Source organism: Ascaphus truei, chromosome 7, assembly GCF_040206685.1.
Source record: "Ascaphus truei isolate aAscTru1 chromosome 7, aAscTru1.hap1, whole genome shotgun sequence".
NCBI classification, from domain to species: domain Eukaryota; kingdom Metazoa; phylum Chordata; class Amphibia; order Anura; family Ascaphidae; genus Ascaphus; species Ascaphus truei.
Genome location: NC_134489.1, coordinates 98201909 through 98221687, shown reverse-complemented (window position 1 = coordinate 98221687; position 19779 = coordinate 98201909). Strand labels below are relative to the sequence as shown.

Below are 19779 nucleotides of genomic sequence, written 5' to 3'. Positions count from 1 at the left end.
GTCATAAAAATACCTACAGCTCATTGAAATGCCGGTTTCTATACTGCTATCATGTGTCGGTTAGAGGGTATGGCTAGCAATGCATTTTGTCTTTTCACATGGTAGCCAGGGAGTGGCTTGTAAATGGGGAACAAAAACGTCTGGGACAGGGCAACCACAGTATTATAAATCATTCTTCCAGGTAATGTACAGGTTATTAAGAATTTATATTTATATCAAGGGCTTACAACACTTTGGCCAAAGAGTTAAACTAAAAGACCATTTTATTAAAAATATATCTATATATATATATATATATATATATATATATATATATATATATATATATATATATATATTACAGTGTTCGACAAACCTATACATTTGCTCACCCCGGGCGAGTGGATTTAACCCCCGGGTGAGTAAATATTGGCCCAAGCAGCACACGTTTGGTACTAGGTGGCGAGTAGATTTTTTTGTGTGGCGAGTAGATTTTTTGGTGATTTGTCAACCACTGTGTATATATAATATATATATATATTTAGGCACTGTACTGTGTATTTGTGTCTTTGTGTCTTTGGATGTAGCACTGAGCTCTGTCTGTTTTTCATGTTCTGTCTCCGGTTTTAAATACACAACTCATCAGCCCAATGCTGGACACAGTGTGATTATATTATCGACAGGGGTAACGGTGGGCTTATCCTTTACTCAAATCAGCCAAATCTACCCATATTGTCACAAGCACATTGACATGTCTCAGACAGGTACCCTGGTTTTTACCATTATCTTTTAACATACGCACTTCAACTGCAGCCAGGGATTCTAGGTAATGAAATGTAAATGCTTGAAAAAGTTACCCTAACCCTATACTGCAAAGCAGCAGATTCCTATTCATGTAATTGCATGTTGGGGAGCGATCCTTCAATCAATCAGTGAAGTCGCAACATCCTTGGATGAAATAAAGTGGTAATAGTGGCACCGCTCTAAATATCAGCCACATGCTGGCTGAAAGACACATCAAATGTCAGTTGTCAATCAGTAAGTCTTGATGGTGTTGCACTATGTAACTATGTAACTTTGTATCTATGTAACTATGTATCTATGTAACTATGTAGGTCTTGACATTGTTACTCTATGTCCATGTTTCATTTTGGGGTTTATTTGGACGACATCTGAACTTTTTCAGACAGAGGGTTTGCTCCTTACACCGTTTGAGAACAATGAGGACAGTTTGTGGGCCAGGAAGATCTATCCCCATTCTAATGTCTTCACGATAAATGATCAGATGATCAATGATCAATTATTTAACCTCTATTTATGATACATGGGTGCTGGGAATTGGTTCTTTGTTTTTCCTTTTTTGGGGGGTTCATTGCTGCTCCTTTGGAGTCACTGCTATTTGCTGTTGTGGCTACCTTTACTCTCTATTATGCTTGTAGCCTGTTTACCTCATTGGTTGGTTTTTATGCTTCTTTAGGGGAGGTTATGACTTAGTATTACTGCAGCCTTAGGGGGCTTCACGCATGCGCGGGATTCTCACTTTCTTGTGGTTTGTTGTGCGCGTGCGCGGACCTCTGCTGTGGGCTTGTAGTGCTGGCATTTCCCCGTGGTGGCTTCTTCCGCCAATAGTACAAGAGTAAACAACACTGTATAGTGCTCTAACACAGACCTGACCATTTGCTGGATAATGTATATGAAGACATAATTCCAAATCCTTGAAGTGTCCCACGATTTATAACCCTTTAAAGCATCACACCACCTCCATTGCATCAATAAGCTGGAAGAGCAACATCCCTTGATTGATGAATACTCACACTTGCTTGTGTCCAGTCTCATACATTGAATAGGATATCTGTGGTGTAAAAGGAGCAAATCACTCACTGTTAGATGGGTCTTCTGTGGGTCTTTTCTTCCATGGACGTGTGCTGCCTGTTCTCCAGGATATTCAGAGGTTTGATGGAGCACTACAGGAAAAAACTGCTAGAGAGTGTGTTCCCAATAAAAAGGTTTATTTGATCAGAGCATAGCACACAAAAAATATGAGCCCTGGGGCCCCCACCAACGCGTTTCGAGCTTGCGCTCTTTCTCAAGATGCACCTTGAGAAAGAGCGCAAGCTCGAAACGCGTTGGTGGGGGCCCCAGGGCTCATATTTTTTGTGTGCTATGCTCTGATCCAATAAACCTTTTTATTGGGAACACACTCTCTAGCAGTTTTTTCCTGTAGTGCTCCATCTCTCCCCATCAAACTTCTTCCGCCAATAGTAGTTAATACAGACACAAGCGTACGGGATTGGCTGCTTGCTCACATCACAGGAGGAGTGGCCATTAGGATTAGAATAGGATGACGCATTTGCCCATACTTTGACTGCCCTCACGCTGATGCAAGTCCCACACTGTATGTGAGGCATACCACACATGCGTGGTTGTCTGTCGCGGCAGTGACGTCATTGCTACTGCGAATTTTTGCGCCAGTCCTCACCTGCAGTGACTTAGGATGGGTGAGTGGGGGTTATATTAAGGGATTATTTTGCATTGTTTGTCAGCTCTCACCTTGACAAAGACTGCATTTGCAGTCGAAACGTTGGAATTTTTTTTTGCCGAAATAAACTTGTTATATTGAAGACCGAGTGCCTGGACCTTGCCTTTTACATGTGAACCCTTGGGGATGTTGCAGGACTGTCCCTTTTTGACCGTGGGCACCGGCAGGTGATATCTTATTTAACAGAGTTTTATTGTGTGCCAGACTACCTCCTACTATTGACTATAAAATATTTATGCGACACAGACCTTCATTGAAGTCTATTTCGGAATTACAGTTTGTAAGTATAACAGTGTCTTTTTGACTTCCGGAAGGATTTCCGGCCACATGCACCTGCTTGGATAAAGGAGATGACACACCAACGCATCTTACAAGACTTAACAGTCGCATTGTTTTGTGGGGTGTGGTGAATATGTTAGATTGGATGCACCATCCCAAGTAATTGGGAAATATGGGGGCATAATGCAGAGACACAACTAATGATTTTGCATAAGAAAAAAAAGCATTGTTTTAATTTGATTGCACTATTAACCATTGTTTTTTTTTCCCCCTTCCAATCATGAGTAGGAACTGCATGGATATATCTGAGATAAGCCAAATAAAGTACTTCAGTGTTTATCAACCAGGGTTCCTAGGAACCCTTAGGTTCCCCGGGCATCCCGAAAGGGTTCCCTGCAATTTTCTGGTCAATTGAAAATTGTATCAAATACAGAAGAATGTACAATGCATCTGATCACAGACGCGCTATTAGAGAGGGTTGGGGTGTTCCTCAGAATTTCACTTAGGGTTCCTTAACCAAAAAAAGGTAGGAAACCACTGAAGAACTCACTACCTATGAGCTGGATACATTGCTGTATTTTGATGTGTGTGAAATGATTTCGTAGCCTTACCATTTAGCATTATCTTTAAAAAAAAAAAAAAAAAAAAGAGAGAGAGAGAGAAAGAAGCACACAAAAAGGTAAGACTCTGTGTCTGAAGATTTCTCCTGGCAAGGAATGGGCCATCACTGCATTTCAGGTGCACAAAAGTGCAATTTATTTTAGTGCAACAGCACAGCTACAATGTATCAGACCCCTGGGCCTATCCTCAGTGTGGCCGCACTGTTAAACGCAAGCAGCTAATAACAATTCTGATACTACATGTTCAGCCCACTAAAGTATCTTTTTGTATTTTTCCATGGAGCAATATTAACATTATTTAACATTGTTATTTTAACTTTTACAACCAATAAGCAAGCAAAATGTAACACCTTTTTCTATTAAATACGTATTTCTCAGCCTGGGGACCTGATGTGTGCGAGGCTCAGAATTACATGTGTATAGTAAGCACCATGCATATTTTTCTAATTGATGTCTTTATTATTTTCTAATTTATATAACAAGAATCAAGCACAGAAAGGTATTTATTTCAATTACATCTCTCAGGAAATAATATTGGACGTTATTTTGCAATCCATTAATACTCTTCTCCCTCCTCTTCCTCTCCTTCCCCCTCCACGCTGTCAGTGCCGACCTCTTCATAGTCCTTCTCCAGGGCAGCCATGTCTTCACGGGCCTCAGAGAATTCTCCTTCTTCCATCCCCTCTCCCACGTACCAATGCACAAAGGCGCGCTTGGCGTACATCAGGTCAAACTTGTGGTCCAGGCGAGCCCAGGCCTCTGCGATGGCGGTGGTGTTGCTCAGCATGCACACAGCACGCTGCACCTTGGCCAGGTCCCCACCTGGAACCACAGTGGGAGGCTGGTAGTTGATGCCAACCTTGAAACCTGTTGGGCACCAGTCAACAAACTGGATGGTGCGCTTGGTCTTGATGGTGGCAATAGCAGAATTGACATCTTTGGGCACCACATCACCACGGTACAGCAGGCAGCAAGCCATGTATTTACCATGACGGGGGTCACATTTCACCATCTGGTTAGCCGGCTCAAAGCAAGCGTTGGTTATTTCAGACACAGAGAGCTGCTCATGGTAAGCTTTCTCTGCAGAAATAACCGGGGCGTAGGTGGCCAGAGGGAAGTGGATACGGGGGTAGGGCACCAAGTTGGTCTGAAACTCTGTTAGGTCCACATTCAAAGCCCCATCAAATCTCAGGGAGGCTGTGATAGAGGACACGATCTGGCCAATCAGGCGGTTCAGGTTGGTGTAGGTTGGGCGCTCAATGTCCAGGTTCCTGCGGCAGATGTCATAAATGGCCTCATTGTCCACCATGAAGGCGCAGTCTGAGTGCTCCAGAGTGGTGTGGGTGGTAAGGATGGCATTGTATGGTTCAACCACAGCTGTTGAGATCTGTGGAGCTGGATAAATAGCGAATTCCAGCTTGGACTTCTTGCCGTAGTCTACAGAGAGACGTTCCATTAGCAGGGAGGTGAAGCCTGAGCCAGTGCCACCTCCAAAGCTGTGGAAGATGAGGAATCCCTGGAGCCCAGTACACTGATCAGCCTGAAAGAAAGGAGACACCAGGGGAAGTCAGACATAGATTTGCAGCCTTGTGATATTGGCATGGGAATCTATATCATGAGAGTGTTACCAATCTTACACTCTTTAAGGACATCCAGGCTGGAACTAAATGGTAACTATTGATAACATTCTCATTTTAATCTATAATGAAGAGTTGTACTTGTAGGAAGGATGTCAAACCAGATATATCCAATCAGCTCTGCCCTGCCGATCAGTATTATGTGGAGTGGCAGTAAGAAAGCCCCAACCAATCAGCCTCCTATTCCCATGATGCCCCTTCTCTTCCTGTGACTTTGTATATAGGACAAATCACATAGAGCCGGGCACTTACCAGCTTCCGGGTTCTGTCCAGCACCAGGTCAATGATTTCCTTGCCGATGGTGTAATGACCACGAGCGTAGTTATTGGCGGCATCTTCCTTGCCTGTGATGAGTTGCTCGGGGTGGAAGAGCTGTCTGTAAGTACCTGTCCGCACCTCATCTGGAAGGCACAAGTAATAGAGGTTAGAAGTTATATCACTGCATATGGGAATTACTAAAGGTAGGTTACATATTTCACAAGGCATCCATATCCGATTAGTGATATAATATATGCCACTGGAACCATCAGAGAAGCTGAAATGGAATAACATTAATTACTCATCTTTCTGACCTCTGGTGCAGCACATACCTGGCTAGCAGGGAGGAAGATGACAGATTTGTACTTTCATAGGAGAAGCAAAAATTAGACGGATTATTAAGGAATTTGAAAGTCATTGGGCCACTCTTATACTTCCAATGTTGTAAATATCATCACCAAGAGATGGCAGCCTCCTGACACTGTTATTGGGAACTACACAGAGCAATCGCTGAACCTCTCATATCCACCATGGTACCTCTCACATTCACTAATCACAGTTATTGACATCACTCATACTCACCAATCACAGTGGGCTCCAGGTCCACAAACACAGCGCGGGGAACGTGTTTCCCAGCCCCAGTCTCACTGAAGAAGGTGTTGAAGGAATCGTCCCCTCCCCCGATGGTTTTGTCACTGGGCATCTGCCCATCCGGCTGGATCCCATGCTCCAGGCAGTACAGCTCCCAGCATGCATTGCCAATCTGCACTCCTGCCTGCCCCACGTGGACTGAGATGCATTCCCTCTGTGGGGGAAGGTCACATGGGAAAGATGTGAGACACAGGAGCAATAATAACTTTCTCCCAATGGGACTCAAAGTGCTTCACAATTACAGTATAGTAAGCAGCATTGTACATAGGAATTTTTTTATAGACACAACCACTATCCCGATGGGCTTACAATTTATGTTTTTGGTGCCTGAGGCACAGGGAGGAGAAGCGACTTGCCCAAGGTCACAAGGAGCAGACATTGGGATTTGAATCAGGCTCCCCTGCTTCACACTCCGTGTAGCTATCAGTGAGTGCTTTTACTCACTGAGCCACTTCCTCAGCTTAGTAAGAGAGAGAACCCAATGATATCGATGGGATTCAGATGAATGTGTGTAGGAATTGGAGGAGATTCAAGGAAGCGTGTGTACAGGGAGTAAAAAAGGAGTCATGAAAAAGAGAGAGAGTGATTGAGGCAAGGGTTTTAAAAGGGCAGTTCCACATACCTGGCCTCACATTTGTATTAATGTTTGCTGAATGAATGCTCCTCAGTTACGTATAACTATAGATAACTGAATGCACCCTTGTATATAGTATAAACAAGAAAGATTCAGTATAAAGACACTGGTACAGAATCCACCAAGTGTAGGGCTACCAATACATTACCGCCATATGCCCAAGAGCAGAATAATACCTAAAGCAGGGAGCACATGGAGCGGCTTACATATCCATTTAGTTAAACACTTTGAACAAGGAAGGACAGGTCAAGAACTATAAAGTTTCCGAGCAGCAGCCTCTTCGTCTGACATTCCCCCAGTCGGGAAATCCCATGGACACGGGGTGAATGTCTCTTAATTTTACAACTCAACCCCATCCAAGAGAGGATGGATGAGGGAGGGAGGAAGGCGGGGATGAGAGAAAGAGAGGGATAAGAGAGATCGAGAGGAGGTGTAGGGATGGGAGGGAGAGGAAGGGATGAGAGAAAGGAGGGGAGGGTTGAGAGAAGGAGGGATATGAGAAAGAGGAGGGGAGGGATGAGAGAGGGGAGGTGAGAGAGAGAGAGAGGATATGCGAAAGAGTGGGCGATAGAGTCAGAGGGGGTGGATGACAGCAAAGGGGGATGAGAGAGGGTTGAGATGATAGAGAAAGAAGGGATGAGTGAGAGAGAGATGGTGGATGAGAGAGGAGTGGGAGGAGAGATAGATGGGGGTGAGAGGAGGGATGAGAGAGAGAGAGAGGAGTGGTGAGAGGGGAGGGATGAGAGAGGGGAGGTGAGACTGAGAGGGGGGATGGATGAGAGGGGGGAGGGATGAGACAGAGGGGGGAAGGATGAGAGAGAAAGGGGAGGAGGGTTAAGAGAGAGAGCGAGGAGGGATGAGAGGAGTGTGGGGGGAGTGATGAGCAGAGAGGGGATGAGAGAGAGGAGGGAGGCAGCGGTGGGATTCAGCCGGTTCACACTGGTTCGTGCGAACCTGTTACTAAAATTTCACAAGTTCGCCGAACCGGTGCTTAATTCTCTTACCTGTGGAGGCGCGCGGCGTCTAGCAGCATCTTTTCTCTGCATAACTTCTCAATATGGCCGCGCGGCGTGAAATAGCGCCGCATTGCCATGCCAACGGGAACGCCACATGACGTAACCGCATCATGTGACGTGCATTGCTATGGCAACGAGACACTACGACACGTTGTCATGGCAAGCCATTTTGAGAAGCTATGCAGGGAAAACATGCGAGCAGAAGCCGCCCGCCACGGTAAGAACCGGTTATTAAAATGTTTCAATCCCACCAACAAAGGGAGGGATGAGAGAGAGGGGAGAGGGATGAGAGAGAGGGGGGAGGGATGAAAGAGAGGAGAGCGGGGGAGGGATGAGATAGGGGGTGAGGGATGAGAGGGATAGCCCCCTATTATTCATGTACTGTGTTATCATTGTACCCTACCCCCTATTATTCATGCTTTGGCAATACTGAAATGTCCTTTCGTCATGCCTATAAAGCTTATTTGATTTGAGAGAGAGGTAGAAGATGAAACCCACTTCCTGCTGCGCCGCACACAATACTGTGAAGTGAGGAGCGCCCACCTGGAGACACTCACAGCTCTTATCCAGAACTTTAATACTATAGAAGAGAACCAAAAAAATAGCGATCCTCCTGGGAGAAGAGGAAACCGCAGCAGGACTGGCTGCACACTATGTCAGCACCTGCCACAGGCTGAGAGACGCCCACTAACCCCCATATCCCTGTGTGTAACTGTTACCCATGTACTGTGTAATCATTATACCCTACCCCGTTATTCATGTACTGTGTAACCATTATACCCTGCCCCCTATAATTCATGTACTGTGTAACCATTATACCCTACCCCCTGTTATTCATGTACTGCAGGCATGTCAAACATGCGGCCCGCGGGCCGCATGCGGCCCCCAATGGATATTTTTGCGGCCCGCTCACAACCAGCGCGGTGGCGGTCGTGTGTGTCGGCGAGCGCGTGGGCGGCGGTAAAAAGTTTTGGCCGCGGGAGAAGCGAGCGCGGGTGGAAGTAAAATCTGTCCTGCAGGGGCTGGAGGCGTACGGTGGCCGGGTGCAGTCAATCTGCACTCATGCCATGTGTGGGAGGACACGGGGGCGGAGTCAAAACCCCTGCGGAGAGACTGCATTCTCCTTGAAGCCTGGTAAACCAGAGAGATCATGGCCGCCCCCCTCCATGAGGTGCAGAGAGTTCAACAGTTCAGTGGAGATCCCACGGACAGGGGTATGTCTTCACAGCAGCCCCCCTCCCCCCTGTCAAATCTCTGTGTGAGCTGCACGTGCAGAAGGAGATCTGTGTGTGTGTGTGTGTGTGTGTGTGTTTGTTTGTGTGTGTGTGTGTGTTTGTTTGTGTGTGTGTGTGTGTGTGTGTCTGAGTGTCTGAGTGTGTGTGTCTGAGTGTGTGTGTGTCTGAGAGAGAGAGAGAGTGTCAGGGAGAGGGAGAGAGAGAGAGTGCCTGTATCCCTGTGCCCCTGTCCCCCTGTCCCTGTGCTGCTGTCCCTGTGCCCCTGTCCCTGTGCCTTTGTCCCTCTGTCCCCCTGTGCCTGTGTCCCTGTGTTCCTGTCCCTGTGTTCCTGTCCCTGTGTCCCTGTGTCCCTGTCCCTGTGCCTGTGTCCCTGTCCCTGTGTCCCCCTGTCCCCCTGTCCCTGTGCCCCTGTGTCCCTGTCTCCCTCTGTCCCTGTGTGCCTGTGTCCCTCTGTCCCTGTGTCTGTGTCCCTGTGTCCCTGTGTGCCTGTGTCCCTGTCCCTGTGCCTGTGTCCCTGTGCCTGTGTCCCTGCCCCTGTGTCCCTGTCCCTGTGTCCCTGTCCCCTGTGTCCCTGTCCCCTGTCCCTGTGTCCCTGTCCCCTGTGTCCCTGTTCCCTGTGTCCCTGTCCCCTGTGTCCCTGTCCCCTGTGTCCCTGTCCCCTGTGTCCCTGTGCTTGTGTCCCTGTGTCCCTGCCCCTGTGTCCCTGCCCCTGTGTGTCCCTGTGCCCCTTTGCCTCTGTCCCTGTGCCCCTTTGCCTCTGTCCCTGTGCCTCTGCCCCTGTGCCTGTGTCCCTGTGCCACTGTGTCCCTGTGCCTCTGCCCCTGTGCCTGTGTCACTGTGCCACTGTGTCCCTGTGCCTCTGCCCCTGTGTCCCTGCCCCTGTGTCCCTGTGTGCCTCTGCCCCTGTGTCCCTGTGCCCCTGTCCCCCTGTGCCCCTGTGCCGCTGTCCCTGTGCCGCTGTCCCTGTGCCCCTGTCCCTGTGCCCCTGTCCCTGTGCCTCTGTCCCTGTGCCTCTGTCTCTCTGTCTCTGTGTCCCTCTGTCCCTCTGTCCCTCTGTGCCCCTGTGTCTGTGTCCCTGTGTCCCTGTGTTCCTGTCCCTGTGTCCCTGTCCCTGTGTCCCTGTGTCCCCCTGTCCCTGTGTCCGTGTGTCCCTGTGCCCCTGTCCCTGTGCCCCTGTCCCTGTGCCTCTGTCCCTGTGCCTCTGTCCCTGTGCCTCTGTCCCTGTGCCTCTGTCCCTGTGCCTCTGTCCCTGTGCCTCTGTCTCTCTGTCTCTGTGTCCCTCTGTCCCTCTGTCCCTCTGTGCCCCTGTGCCCCTGTGCCTGTGTCCGTGTCCCTGTGTCCGTGTCCCTGTGTCCCTGTCCCTGTCCCTGTGTCCCTGTGTCCCTGTCCCTGTGTCCCTGTCCCTGTGTCCCTGTGTCCCTGTCCCTGTGTCCCCCTGTCCCTGTGTCCGTGTCCCTCTGTCCCTGTCCCTGTGTCCCCCTGTCCCTGTGTCCGTGTCCCTCTGTCCCTGTGTCCATGTGCCCCTGTCTCCCTGTCTCCCTCTGTCCCTGTGCCTGTGTGCCTGGGTCCCTCTGTCCCTGTGTCTGTGTCCCTGTGTGCCTGTGTCCCTGTCCCTGCCCCTGTGTCCCTGCCCCTGTGTCCCTGCCCCTGTGTCCCTGCCCCTGTGTCCCTGTGTCCCTGTGTCCCTGTACCCTGTCCCCCTGTGTCCCTGTGTCCCTGTGCCCCTGCCCCTGTGTCCCTGCCCCTGTGTCCCTGTCCCCTGTGTCCCTGTCCCCTGTGTCTGTGTCCCTGTCCCCTGTGTCCCTGTCCCCTGTGTCCCTGTCCCCTGTGTCCCTGTCCCCTGTGTCCCTGTGTCCCTGTGTCCCTGTCCCCTGTGTCTCTGTCCCTCTGTCCCTGTGCCCCTTTGCCTCTGTCCCTGTGCCCCTTTGCCTCTGCCCCTGTGCCTGTGTCACTGTGCCACTGTGTCCCTGTGCCTCTGCCCCTGTGTCCCTGCCCCCGTGCCTGTGTCCCTGTCCCCCTGTCCCTGTCCCCCTGTCCCTGTCCCCCTGTCCCTGTGCCCCTGTGCCCCTGTGCCTCTGTCCCTGTGTCCCTGTGCCTGTGTCACTGTGCCTCTGCCCCTGTGCCTCTGCCCCTGTGCCTGTATCCCTGTGCCTCTCTCTCCCTCTCTCTCCCTCTCTCTCTGCCTCTCTCTCTCTGCCTCTCTCTCTCTGCCTCTCTCTCTCTGCGCCTCTCTCTCTGCGCCTCTCTCTCTCTCTCTCTCTCTGCGCCTCTCTCTCTCTCTCTCTGCGCCTCTCTCTCTCTCTGCGCCTCTCTCTCTCTCTCTCTGCGCCTCTCTCTGCGCCTCTCTCTCTGCCTCTCTCTCTGCCTCTCTCTCTCTCTCTCTGCCTCTCTCTCTCTCTGCGCCTCTCTCTCTGCCTCTCTCTCTCTCTGCGCCTCTCTCTGCGCCTCTCTCTCTGCGCCTCTCACTGCCTCTCTCTCTCTGCGCCTCTCTCTCTGCGCTTCTCTCTCTGCGCTTCTCTCTCTGCGCCTCTCTCTCTGCGCCTCTCTCTCTGCCTCTCTGTCTCTCGTTTTTATCTTAACTGCCCTATACCTACACCGAAATAACCTATTCTGCTTTCTTCCGGATCTGACTCAAGTTTCACGCGGGGGACATCGGAAGACAGGTAGGAAACACCTCCCCTGCAGTATAGTACCTTGAGGGACTGCGGATCAGGTAAGATTCCAGGCGGGATTGCTGCTTTGGAAATCAAGAGGGGCATCCTGACACTGGTTAATGGGTTCAGAAGTCATTCACATCTGGCTTTTTTAGTTTTTATTTTCCCTGTTCTACATTTTTTAGTTTTTATTTTCGTTTTGTGAGGTACACACACACATACACATACACATACACATACACACACACACACACACACACACACACACACACACACACACACACACACACACACACACACACACACACACACACACACACACACACACACACACACACACACTACTTTTCGAAATAAACCTACGTTTCTATGAAAATGTAAGTTTTTTTTTTTTTTTGCGGCCCACCTAGACTTAAACCTTGTTTATTTGGCCCTTGTTAGCATTTGAGTTTGACATGCTTGATGTACTGTGTAACCATTATACCCTGCCCCCTATAATTCAAGTACTGTGTAACCATTATACCCTACCCCCTGTTATTCATGTACTGTGTAACCATTATACCCTACCCCGTTATTCATGCACTGTGTAACCATTATACCCTACCCCCTGTTATTCATGTACTGTGTAATCATTATACCCTGCCCCCTATAATTCATGTACTGTGTAACCATTATACCCTACCCCGTTATTCATGTACTGTGTAATCATTATACCCTACCCCGTTATTCATGTACTGTGTAACCATTATACCCTACCCCGTTATTCATGTACTGTGTAACAATTATACCCTACCAACCAATTATTCATGCGCTGTGTAACCATTATACCCTACTCCCTATAATGAATGTACTGTGTAACCATTATACCCTACTCCCTATAATGAATGTACTGTGTAACCATTATACCCTACTCCCTATAATGAATGTACTGTGTAACCATTATACCCTACCCCGTTATTCATGTGCTGTGTAACCATTATACCCTACCCCCTGTTATTCATGTGCTGTGTAACCATTATACCCTACTCCCTATAATGAATGTACTGTGTAACCATTATACCCTACTCCCTATAATGAATGTACTGTGTAACCATTATACCCTACTCCCTATAATGAATGTACTGTGTAACCATTATACCCTACCCCGTTATTCATGTGCTGTGTAACCATTATACCCTACCCCCTATTATTCATGTACTGTGTAATCATTATACCCTACCCCGTTATTCATGTACAGTGTAACCATTATACCGTACCCCCTGTTATTCATGTACTGTGTACCCATTATAGCCTACCCCTTGTTATTCATGTGCTGTGTAATCATTATACCCTACCCCCTGTTATTTATGTACTGTGTAATCATTATACCGTACCCCCTGTTATTCATGTACTGTGTACCCATTATAGCCTACCCCCTGTTATTCATGTGCTGTGTAATCATAATACCCTACCCCCTGTTATTCATGCACTGTGTAGTCATTATACCCTACCCCCTGTTATTCATGTACTGTGTAATCATTATACCCTACCCCCTGTTATTCATGTACTGTGTAATCATTATACCCTACCCCCTGTTATTCACACTTTGGCGTTCGTCATGCCAATAAAGCTTATTTGATTTGAGAGGGGGATATGAGAGAGAGTAGGGATGGGTGAGAGAGAGGGGGTAGGGCAGGTGCAGCAAATTACTTACTGTAGATAGAGAGAGGAGGAGACAGAATAATGTGATGAACAGAGAGAGAGAGAAATGAAAGGGAAGGAATGAGAGAAAAAATGTATTATTCATGTACTGTGTAATCATTATACCCTACACCCTGTTATTCATGTACTGTGTAATCATTATACCCTACCCCTTGTTATTCATGTACTGTGTACCCATTATACCCTACCCCCTGTTATTCATGCACTGTGTAACCATTATACCCTACCCCCTATAATTCATGTACTGTGTAACCATTATACCCTACCCCCTGTTATTCATGCACTGTGTAACCATTATACCCTACCCCCTATAATTCATGTACTGTGTAACCATTATACCCTACCCCCTGTTATTCATGCACTGTGTAACCATTATACCCTACCCCCTGTTATTCATGTACTGTGTACCCATTATACCCTACCCCATGTTATTCATGCTTTGGCAATACTGAAAGGTTCTTTCGTCATGCCAGGGAAAGCTGATTTGATTTGAGTGGCAGTGAGAGAAGGAGGGACAGTGAGACCAAGAGACAGAAGGGAAAGCAGAAAGAAATCAAGAGAAACAAATGATACGAAAAAGCAGAGGGAGGGGGGGGGGGTTGCAGCGCTCCCACCCTCTCCCCAGTCTCCTCCCTCCCTCTCCCTCCCTCTCCCTCCCAACGCTACACTAACACACCTATCAGCTAGTGCTGCAGTCAGCCGGTCAGAGGGCGGGCAGAGAGAAGCATGACTACCCGCCCCTTCTCTGCATGACATCAGGGGAGGTGTGTGTGTTTGTGTGTGTATGTAGTGTCAGTGTGTGTGTGTGTGTGTGTATATGCAGTGTCAGTGTGTGTGTGCTGTGTGTAAATATATAGTGTCAGTGTGTGTGCTATGCGTGTGTGCTGTGCGTGTAAATATGCAGTGTCAGTGTGTGTGCTGTGCGTGTAAATATGCAGTGTCAGTGTGTGTGCTGTGCGTGTAAATATGCAATGTCAGTGTGTGCGTGTAAATATGCAGTGTCAGTGTGTGCGTGTAAATATGCAATGTCAGTGTGTGTGCTGTGCGTGTAAATATGCAGTGTCAGTGTGTGTGCTGTGCGTGTAAATATGCAGTGTCAGTGTGTGCGTGTAAATATGCAGTGTCAGTGTGTGCTGTGCGTGTAAATATGCAATGTCAGTGTGTGTGCTGTGCGTGTAAATATGCAGTGTCAGTGTGTGTGCTGTGCGTGTAAATATGTAGTGTCAGTGTGTGTGCTGTGCGTGTAAATATGCAGTGTCAGTGTGTGTGCTGTGCGTGTAAATATGCAGTGTCAGTGTGTGTGCTATGCGTGTAAATATGCAGTGTCAGTGTGTGTGCTGTGCGTGTAAATATGCAGTGTCAGTGTGTGCGTGTAAATATGCAGTGTCAGTGTGTGCGTGTAAATATGCAGTGTCAGTGTGTGCGTGTAAATATGCAGTGTCAGTGTGTGCGTGTAAATATGCAGTGTCCGTGTGTGCGTGTAAATATGCAGTGTCCGTGTGTGCGTGTAAATATGCAGTGTCAGTGTGTGCGTGTAAATATGCAGTGTCAGTGTGTGCGTGTAAATATGCAGTGTCAGTGTGTGCGTGTAAATATGCAGTGTCAGTGTGTGCGTGTAAATATGCAGTGTCAGTGTGTGCGTGTAAATATGCAGTGTCACTGTGTGCGTGTAAATATGCAGTGTCAGTGTGTGTGCTGTGCGTGTAAATATGCAGTGTCAGTGTGTGTGCTATGCGTGTAAATATGCAGTGTCAGTGTGTGCGTGTAAATATGCAGTGTCAGTGTGTGCGTGTAAATATGCAGTGTCAGTGTGTGCTGTCTGCCTGTCAGCGTGCTGTGCGCCAGTGTCTGTCAGTGTGCTGTGTGTCGCTGTGCGTCAGTGAGCTCTGCGTCAGGGGGATGGGGTGGCACGGCACAGTTGGGGGAAATTGCCAGGGTGCAAAAACCATAGAAACTCTGCGAAAGAGAGAGAAAACGAGTGGGGGAGAGAGAGAGAGATGGGTGTGAGAGGGGAAGAGAGATGGGTGTGAGAGGGGAAGAGAGATGGGTCTGAGAGGGGAAGAGAGAGAGATGGGTGTGAGAGGGGAAGAGAGAGAGATGGGTGTGACAGGGGAAGAGAGATGGGTTTGAGGGGAAGAGCGATGGGTGTGAGGGAAAGAGAGAGAGATGGGTGTGAGAGGGGAAGAGAGAGATGTGTGTGTGTGTGTGTGTGTGTGTGTGTGTGTGTGTGTGTGTGTGTGTGTGTGTGTGTGTGTGTGATGTGTGTGTGTGTGTTAGAGATGAGTGTGAAGGTGTGATAAGAAGAGACACAAGATACACACACAGAAGAGATGCAGCACACACCTGCAGTGACCCCCAGACACACACTCACCATGTTACCGCTGTGTTTGTCTCCTGGTTCCGATGGGTTAGGGGATCGGAGATCAGAGTCCGGTTCTGACCCCTCTGTCCGGAGCCTCCTATTTATATGAGTCAGGAGCCGCCCGGTGCGTCCTTAGTAACAGGAGGAGAGGAGGGAGGGGGCAGGGACCTGGGCAGCAGCACAAACAGAGCTGGGACTCGGTGTCACCTCCTCCCTGTAACCAGGACACTGCAGCACCTCCCTGTCTGTGTGTGTAACACACTGCGGCCCGGGAGTGGCTGCACTCAGCACAACACAACTGTTACCAGGCAGCAGCAGCAGCAGCAAGTGTGAGGACAAAGACTTCAATGTGACCCCTGGGGAGGGAGCTGAGAGTCACAAAAGAGAGGGAGGGAAACTGAAGGAGGGAAGAGGGAGATGGAGGAATAAGAGAGGGAGGGAGAAGAGACGGGATGGAGAGAGGGAAAGAAAATCCTGAATTTAGAAGGAGTATGCGTGACCACGGGACCGGCTAGCCCTCAGGTCGGGTAGGGGTTAATGTTTAAATATGGGTGCAGGTGTCAGGGTATTTAAAGGGTGGGGAGGACCGCTTCCCGGCAGCACAATATGGAGCAGGATGATCGGAAGATTGCAGAGGAGGAGGAGGAGGAGCAGGAGGTCTTGCTGTACTGAGGCGCGGCTCTCTGCAAGGATGACTGAAGTCCCGGATGGATGGGGGTGGAGTCTTTGGCTGTCATGACGACAGGGGGGTACCAGAGGGAGAAGGATCCCAAGATCATTTGGTGATTGGTTGGAGGCATTTATCATGTTGGCCAGGGTAAGGCATGTAATATGCGTGCGTGCGCCAACGTGTGCGCTCACGTCAATTATAAAACAAGCCTAACTGGTGAGAGATTCCCCTCAGCATTGTTCTGCTGTACTGGAATGTGTAGATACAATCTGGTCAGCTTGTAGGGCAATGGGTGGCGCCGTTTGGTGGACATACGATGAGGGTCTGAGGGTTTCTGGTAGAAATGACAGACAATCAGGCGATTGCAAGGATATGGATCTGTGGATGTCTCTCTTGGTGACACTCCGGGCAACTGCCTGGGGTTACGATGGGGAGTGTGCTGGGCATTCAATGTGGGGTGGTGTGATTGGGGTCAGGGGTTTCAATGTATGTAACCCACCCCCCCCTAGTGGGAAGACTGTTACCCATAGCAGGGGTTAATAGGGAGTTAACTGGTTAATGTTTGGGAAAGGCCCCAGCTAACTGTAACCAATTCCTTGTAGCTTATTTCATGTAACATATTTCAGGTGACCAGTCCCTCATTAGTTCCAGAACATGTTGGAACTAGCACCTGCTAACGGTAGATCCTATTGGCTAAGGATGTCTGTATCTTGCCCAGTTACAGGGGCAGGATAGCCACATCACACAGGGGTATAAAAGGAGCTGTACAAGCTTCCAGACCCCAGGCCCCTGGACGACACCAGAGAAGAGGAGTCTCAATGTGTTATGTGTATGGTGTTACTAGTATGTCCTTTATATGTAACTTTAAATGAAGAATGCTCTTTTCACCTTTTGTTGTTTTGCAGTTAGGGAAAAGTGTTCCCAGCTGGAGAGAGCCCCTAATATCTTATGAAGATGCCGTAACTGTTATCTATTTCTCACGGAGGATGTGCGTGGCAGTTCAATGTAAGGGGTCCCTCCCCAAACTAGGGTTCCTAGGAACTGTCACAACTAAGGTAGCTCTAACGCCAACTCCTAGTATATGCACACCAGGTGAAGACTGCTAGGACATTGTGAGGATGATAGGTTGATGGGACCCTGCATTGAAGTACACCCCTCTGCTGAGTCTTGGAAGCTACCTGGGAGTAACTCCAGATCACTGACGTTATAGAAGCCCAGTTCCTCTTAACTGTGGCCAAGGGAAGATTATAAGCCGTGTGTACCTCCCCGGGAAGCTACCTGGCATCCAGGGAAGAAGTGTGTATGAACTATTGTCGGGTCTCAATAAAGAAACCTGTATTGTCATATAAAAGTCCCTGGCGCCCTTCTTACCAGCTTGCAGAACCAGCCGACCCAAACACCAGCACCCTGGGACAAGAAGAATGAGAGTCTACACCAACTTACATCATTATCTCACACACCTTTGACCCTCCTTTAAGTAAGAGCCTCACAAGGAGGGGTTAGTTGTGTAACCCCCCTCTGGGTTACTAAAGGTATAGAAGGGGGTAATATCTGGGGAATTGTTGCAAGGCAATGACCTTTAAGGTATTGTTGCAAGTCAGCCAACTGCCATGTAATCCCCGCTCCCATTCTGGAAAGAGCTCACCCCTGTTTTGCCCAGTAACAAGGCTGGGGGGAGATGGTGAGCACGACCACTCAGGTGACTATGGTGACCTGTGAGGTCACCTGGTGGTATAAAGATGGAGCTACTGGATAGGGGGTTGGGCCTCAAACCACAGGAGGACCAAAGGAGTGCCTCTACAACATCAGAAGGACTCCCAGAGAAACAGGAGGTGGTCTTAATGTGTGTGTATGTAGTCTTATGTCTAATAAGTGTGTAACTCTGTGTTTAAGTATGTGAGGTCATGTTTATTGTTTTGGTAGATAGGGAAAGTACCCCTAAGTAGATAGGGCCTCGTGAAGATCTGATGGGAAGTCCATAGCAATACACTGGGGGAGTGTGTGTGTGTGTGTGTGTGTGTGTGTGTGTGCGTGCGTGCGTGCGTGCGTGCATGTGTGTGTGTGTGTGCGCGTGTGTGTGTGTGTGACAGGTTCATAGGGTGGGATCCCTAAACCAGGGGTCCCCAGAACTGTCACTAGCAAGGTTGCTCTAAGGCCAGCTTTGGAAGAAGTAAGCACACCAGGTCACTAAAGAGGACAGCTGGGGTCTTGTATTAATGAGGGGTAGATGGTAACCCTGATGGCGTTACATCCCCAGGCAGACGTTCTAGGAAAGTGTCTGCAGAGACTCCAGGGTATTAGAGGTTATGGAAATGGATATTCCCCTTTGACTATGTACAAGACAAAAGTGATGTAAGCCATGTGTGACTCCCTGTCGAGATGTATGGACTCCAGGGAAGAGAATGTAACATTAAAAACCTGTCCTGTCAATAAATCCTGTCCTGTTTATATAAAAGTTCCTGGCGCCCTTTATTACCACCATGAGAGTTTACACTACCAGCCAGCCGAATGCCAGCACCCTGAGAAGGTAAAGAGTGTGTGGCACCACATCTACACAACCTCACTGTGACACTCATTAGGAGCCGGTCAAGGAGGGGTTACACATGTATGCACGTAAGTAGCATGTATGGTGGAGGTCATATGGCGGCACGGTGGTTCAGGAGAGGAAGAGGTTATGGTAGGGGATCTGACACCTGTGGATTTAGACGAGATGAAAAAGGGATTAGGAAATTACCCTGATGTTAGGGTAGCAGAATTTTTGAGGAATGATTTCAGGAACAGATTTTGGACCCCTTTCTGGAGAATGAGGGTCGTGAATGGGTGTCCTTATATGAGCACATTGAGGTGGCTGGGGTTAAATTGCAAAAAGAGGTAGTTTTAGGTTGAATGGCGATCCCTTTCATGGTGCCCCCGTTAGCTAAATTGAGGGTTTCACCATTAGGGTTGTCACGGGAGACCAAATTAATACTAGGGATCAACTCACCAGCACAGGAGTGGACACAGCAGCTTCTCTCAGTTACAGCAACAACTTCTACAACTCTTAGGCTGCGGCCCCGCTGGCGCTGACCGCGCTCATGCTTGAGAGCGGTGACGTCACCAACTGTCTAAGCATGAGCGCAGAGTGTCCTGTCTATTTTGCAAGCAGGAGCGGGGGGCATTGGGGGCAAGTTGAGCGAGCTTCAATGTCACTTTTTTTTGTCGCAAGCGTCAAGCTTGGGAGAGCGTGCATGCCCGCGCACAAGCGCACCGCGTGAGCGGTGACATCAACAAAGAGTACAGGAAGTAAAAGCGGCAAGCGCCGAGCGCACAGCACGCTCAGCACCAGCGGGAACACAGCCTATGCTGTACTTACTGATTGGATTGGCTTCGCCAGCCAATCAGTTAAAAGGTTTTAAAATATATCTACAACTCTTATGGCTAGCTAGGGGTCTCACTCACCACCTTTTTAGGTATGTACTATACTAAGCGCATGCAATGAAAAATACCTGTCTTCCTACGACAGTGTATCCACTGCCGACGCGCGCGCGCACGGCAGACAGCGTTG

At 48.8% G+C, this 19779-nt stretch overlaps 2 protein-coding genes across 2 annotated transcripts in view; both read right to left on the bottom strand.

The window, feature by feature from the left end:
* Positions 1 to 15656, bottom strand: part of LOC142499754 (tubulin alpha-1A chain-like) — a 41155-nt gene extending 25499 nt beyond the window's left edge. The window contains exon 1 of the mRNA XM_075609595.1: positions 15575 to 15656. Within this exon, the coding sequence (XP_075465710.1) occupies positions 15575 to 15577 (3 nt within the window). The 5' untranslated portion in view covers positions 15578 to 15656. The remainder of the gene's footprint in view (positions 1 to 15574) is intronic.
* On the bottom strand, positions 3856 to 15714 carry LOC142499753 (tubulin alpha-1D chain). Its single transcript, XM_075609593.1, has 4 exons — positions 15575 to 15714; positions 5895 to 6117; positions 5307 to 5455; positions 3856 to 4957 (listed from the first exon to the last, which is right to left on the bottom strand). Exons 1-4 carry the CDS (start codon positions 15575 to 15577, stop codon positions 3974 to 3976), a joined length of 1359 nt encoding a protein of 452 aa, XP_075465708.1. The 5' UTR covers positions 15578 to 15714; the 3' UTR covers positions 3856 to 3973.
* Positions 15715 to 19779: the final 4065 nt, after the last annotated feature.

Excerpts from the sequence above, each read along its gene's own strand:
- LOC142499753 (XM_075609593.1), bottom strand. Across the intron at positions 5,456-5,894 it reads CCTGGAGCCCACTGTGATTG|ATGAGGTGCGGACAGGTACT; the intron begins GTGAGTATGAGT and ends TGTGCCTTCCAG. Across the intron at positions 4,958-5,306 it reads TGGACAGAACCCGGAAGCTG|GCTGATCAGTGTACTGGGCT; the intron begins GTAAGTGCCCGG and ends CCTTTCTTTCAG.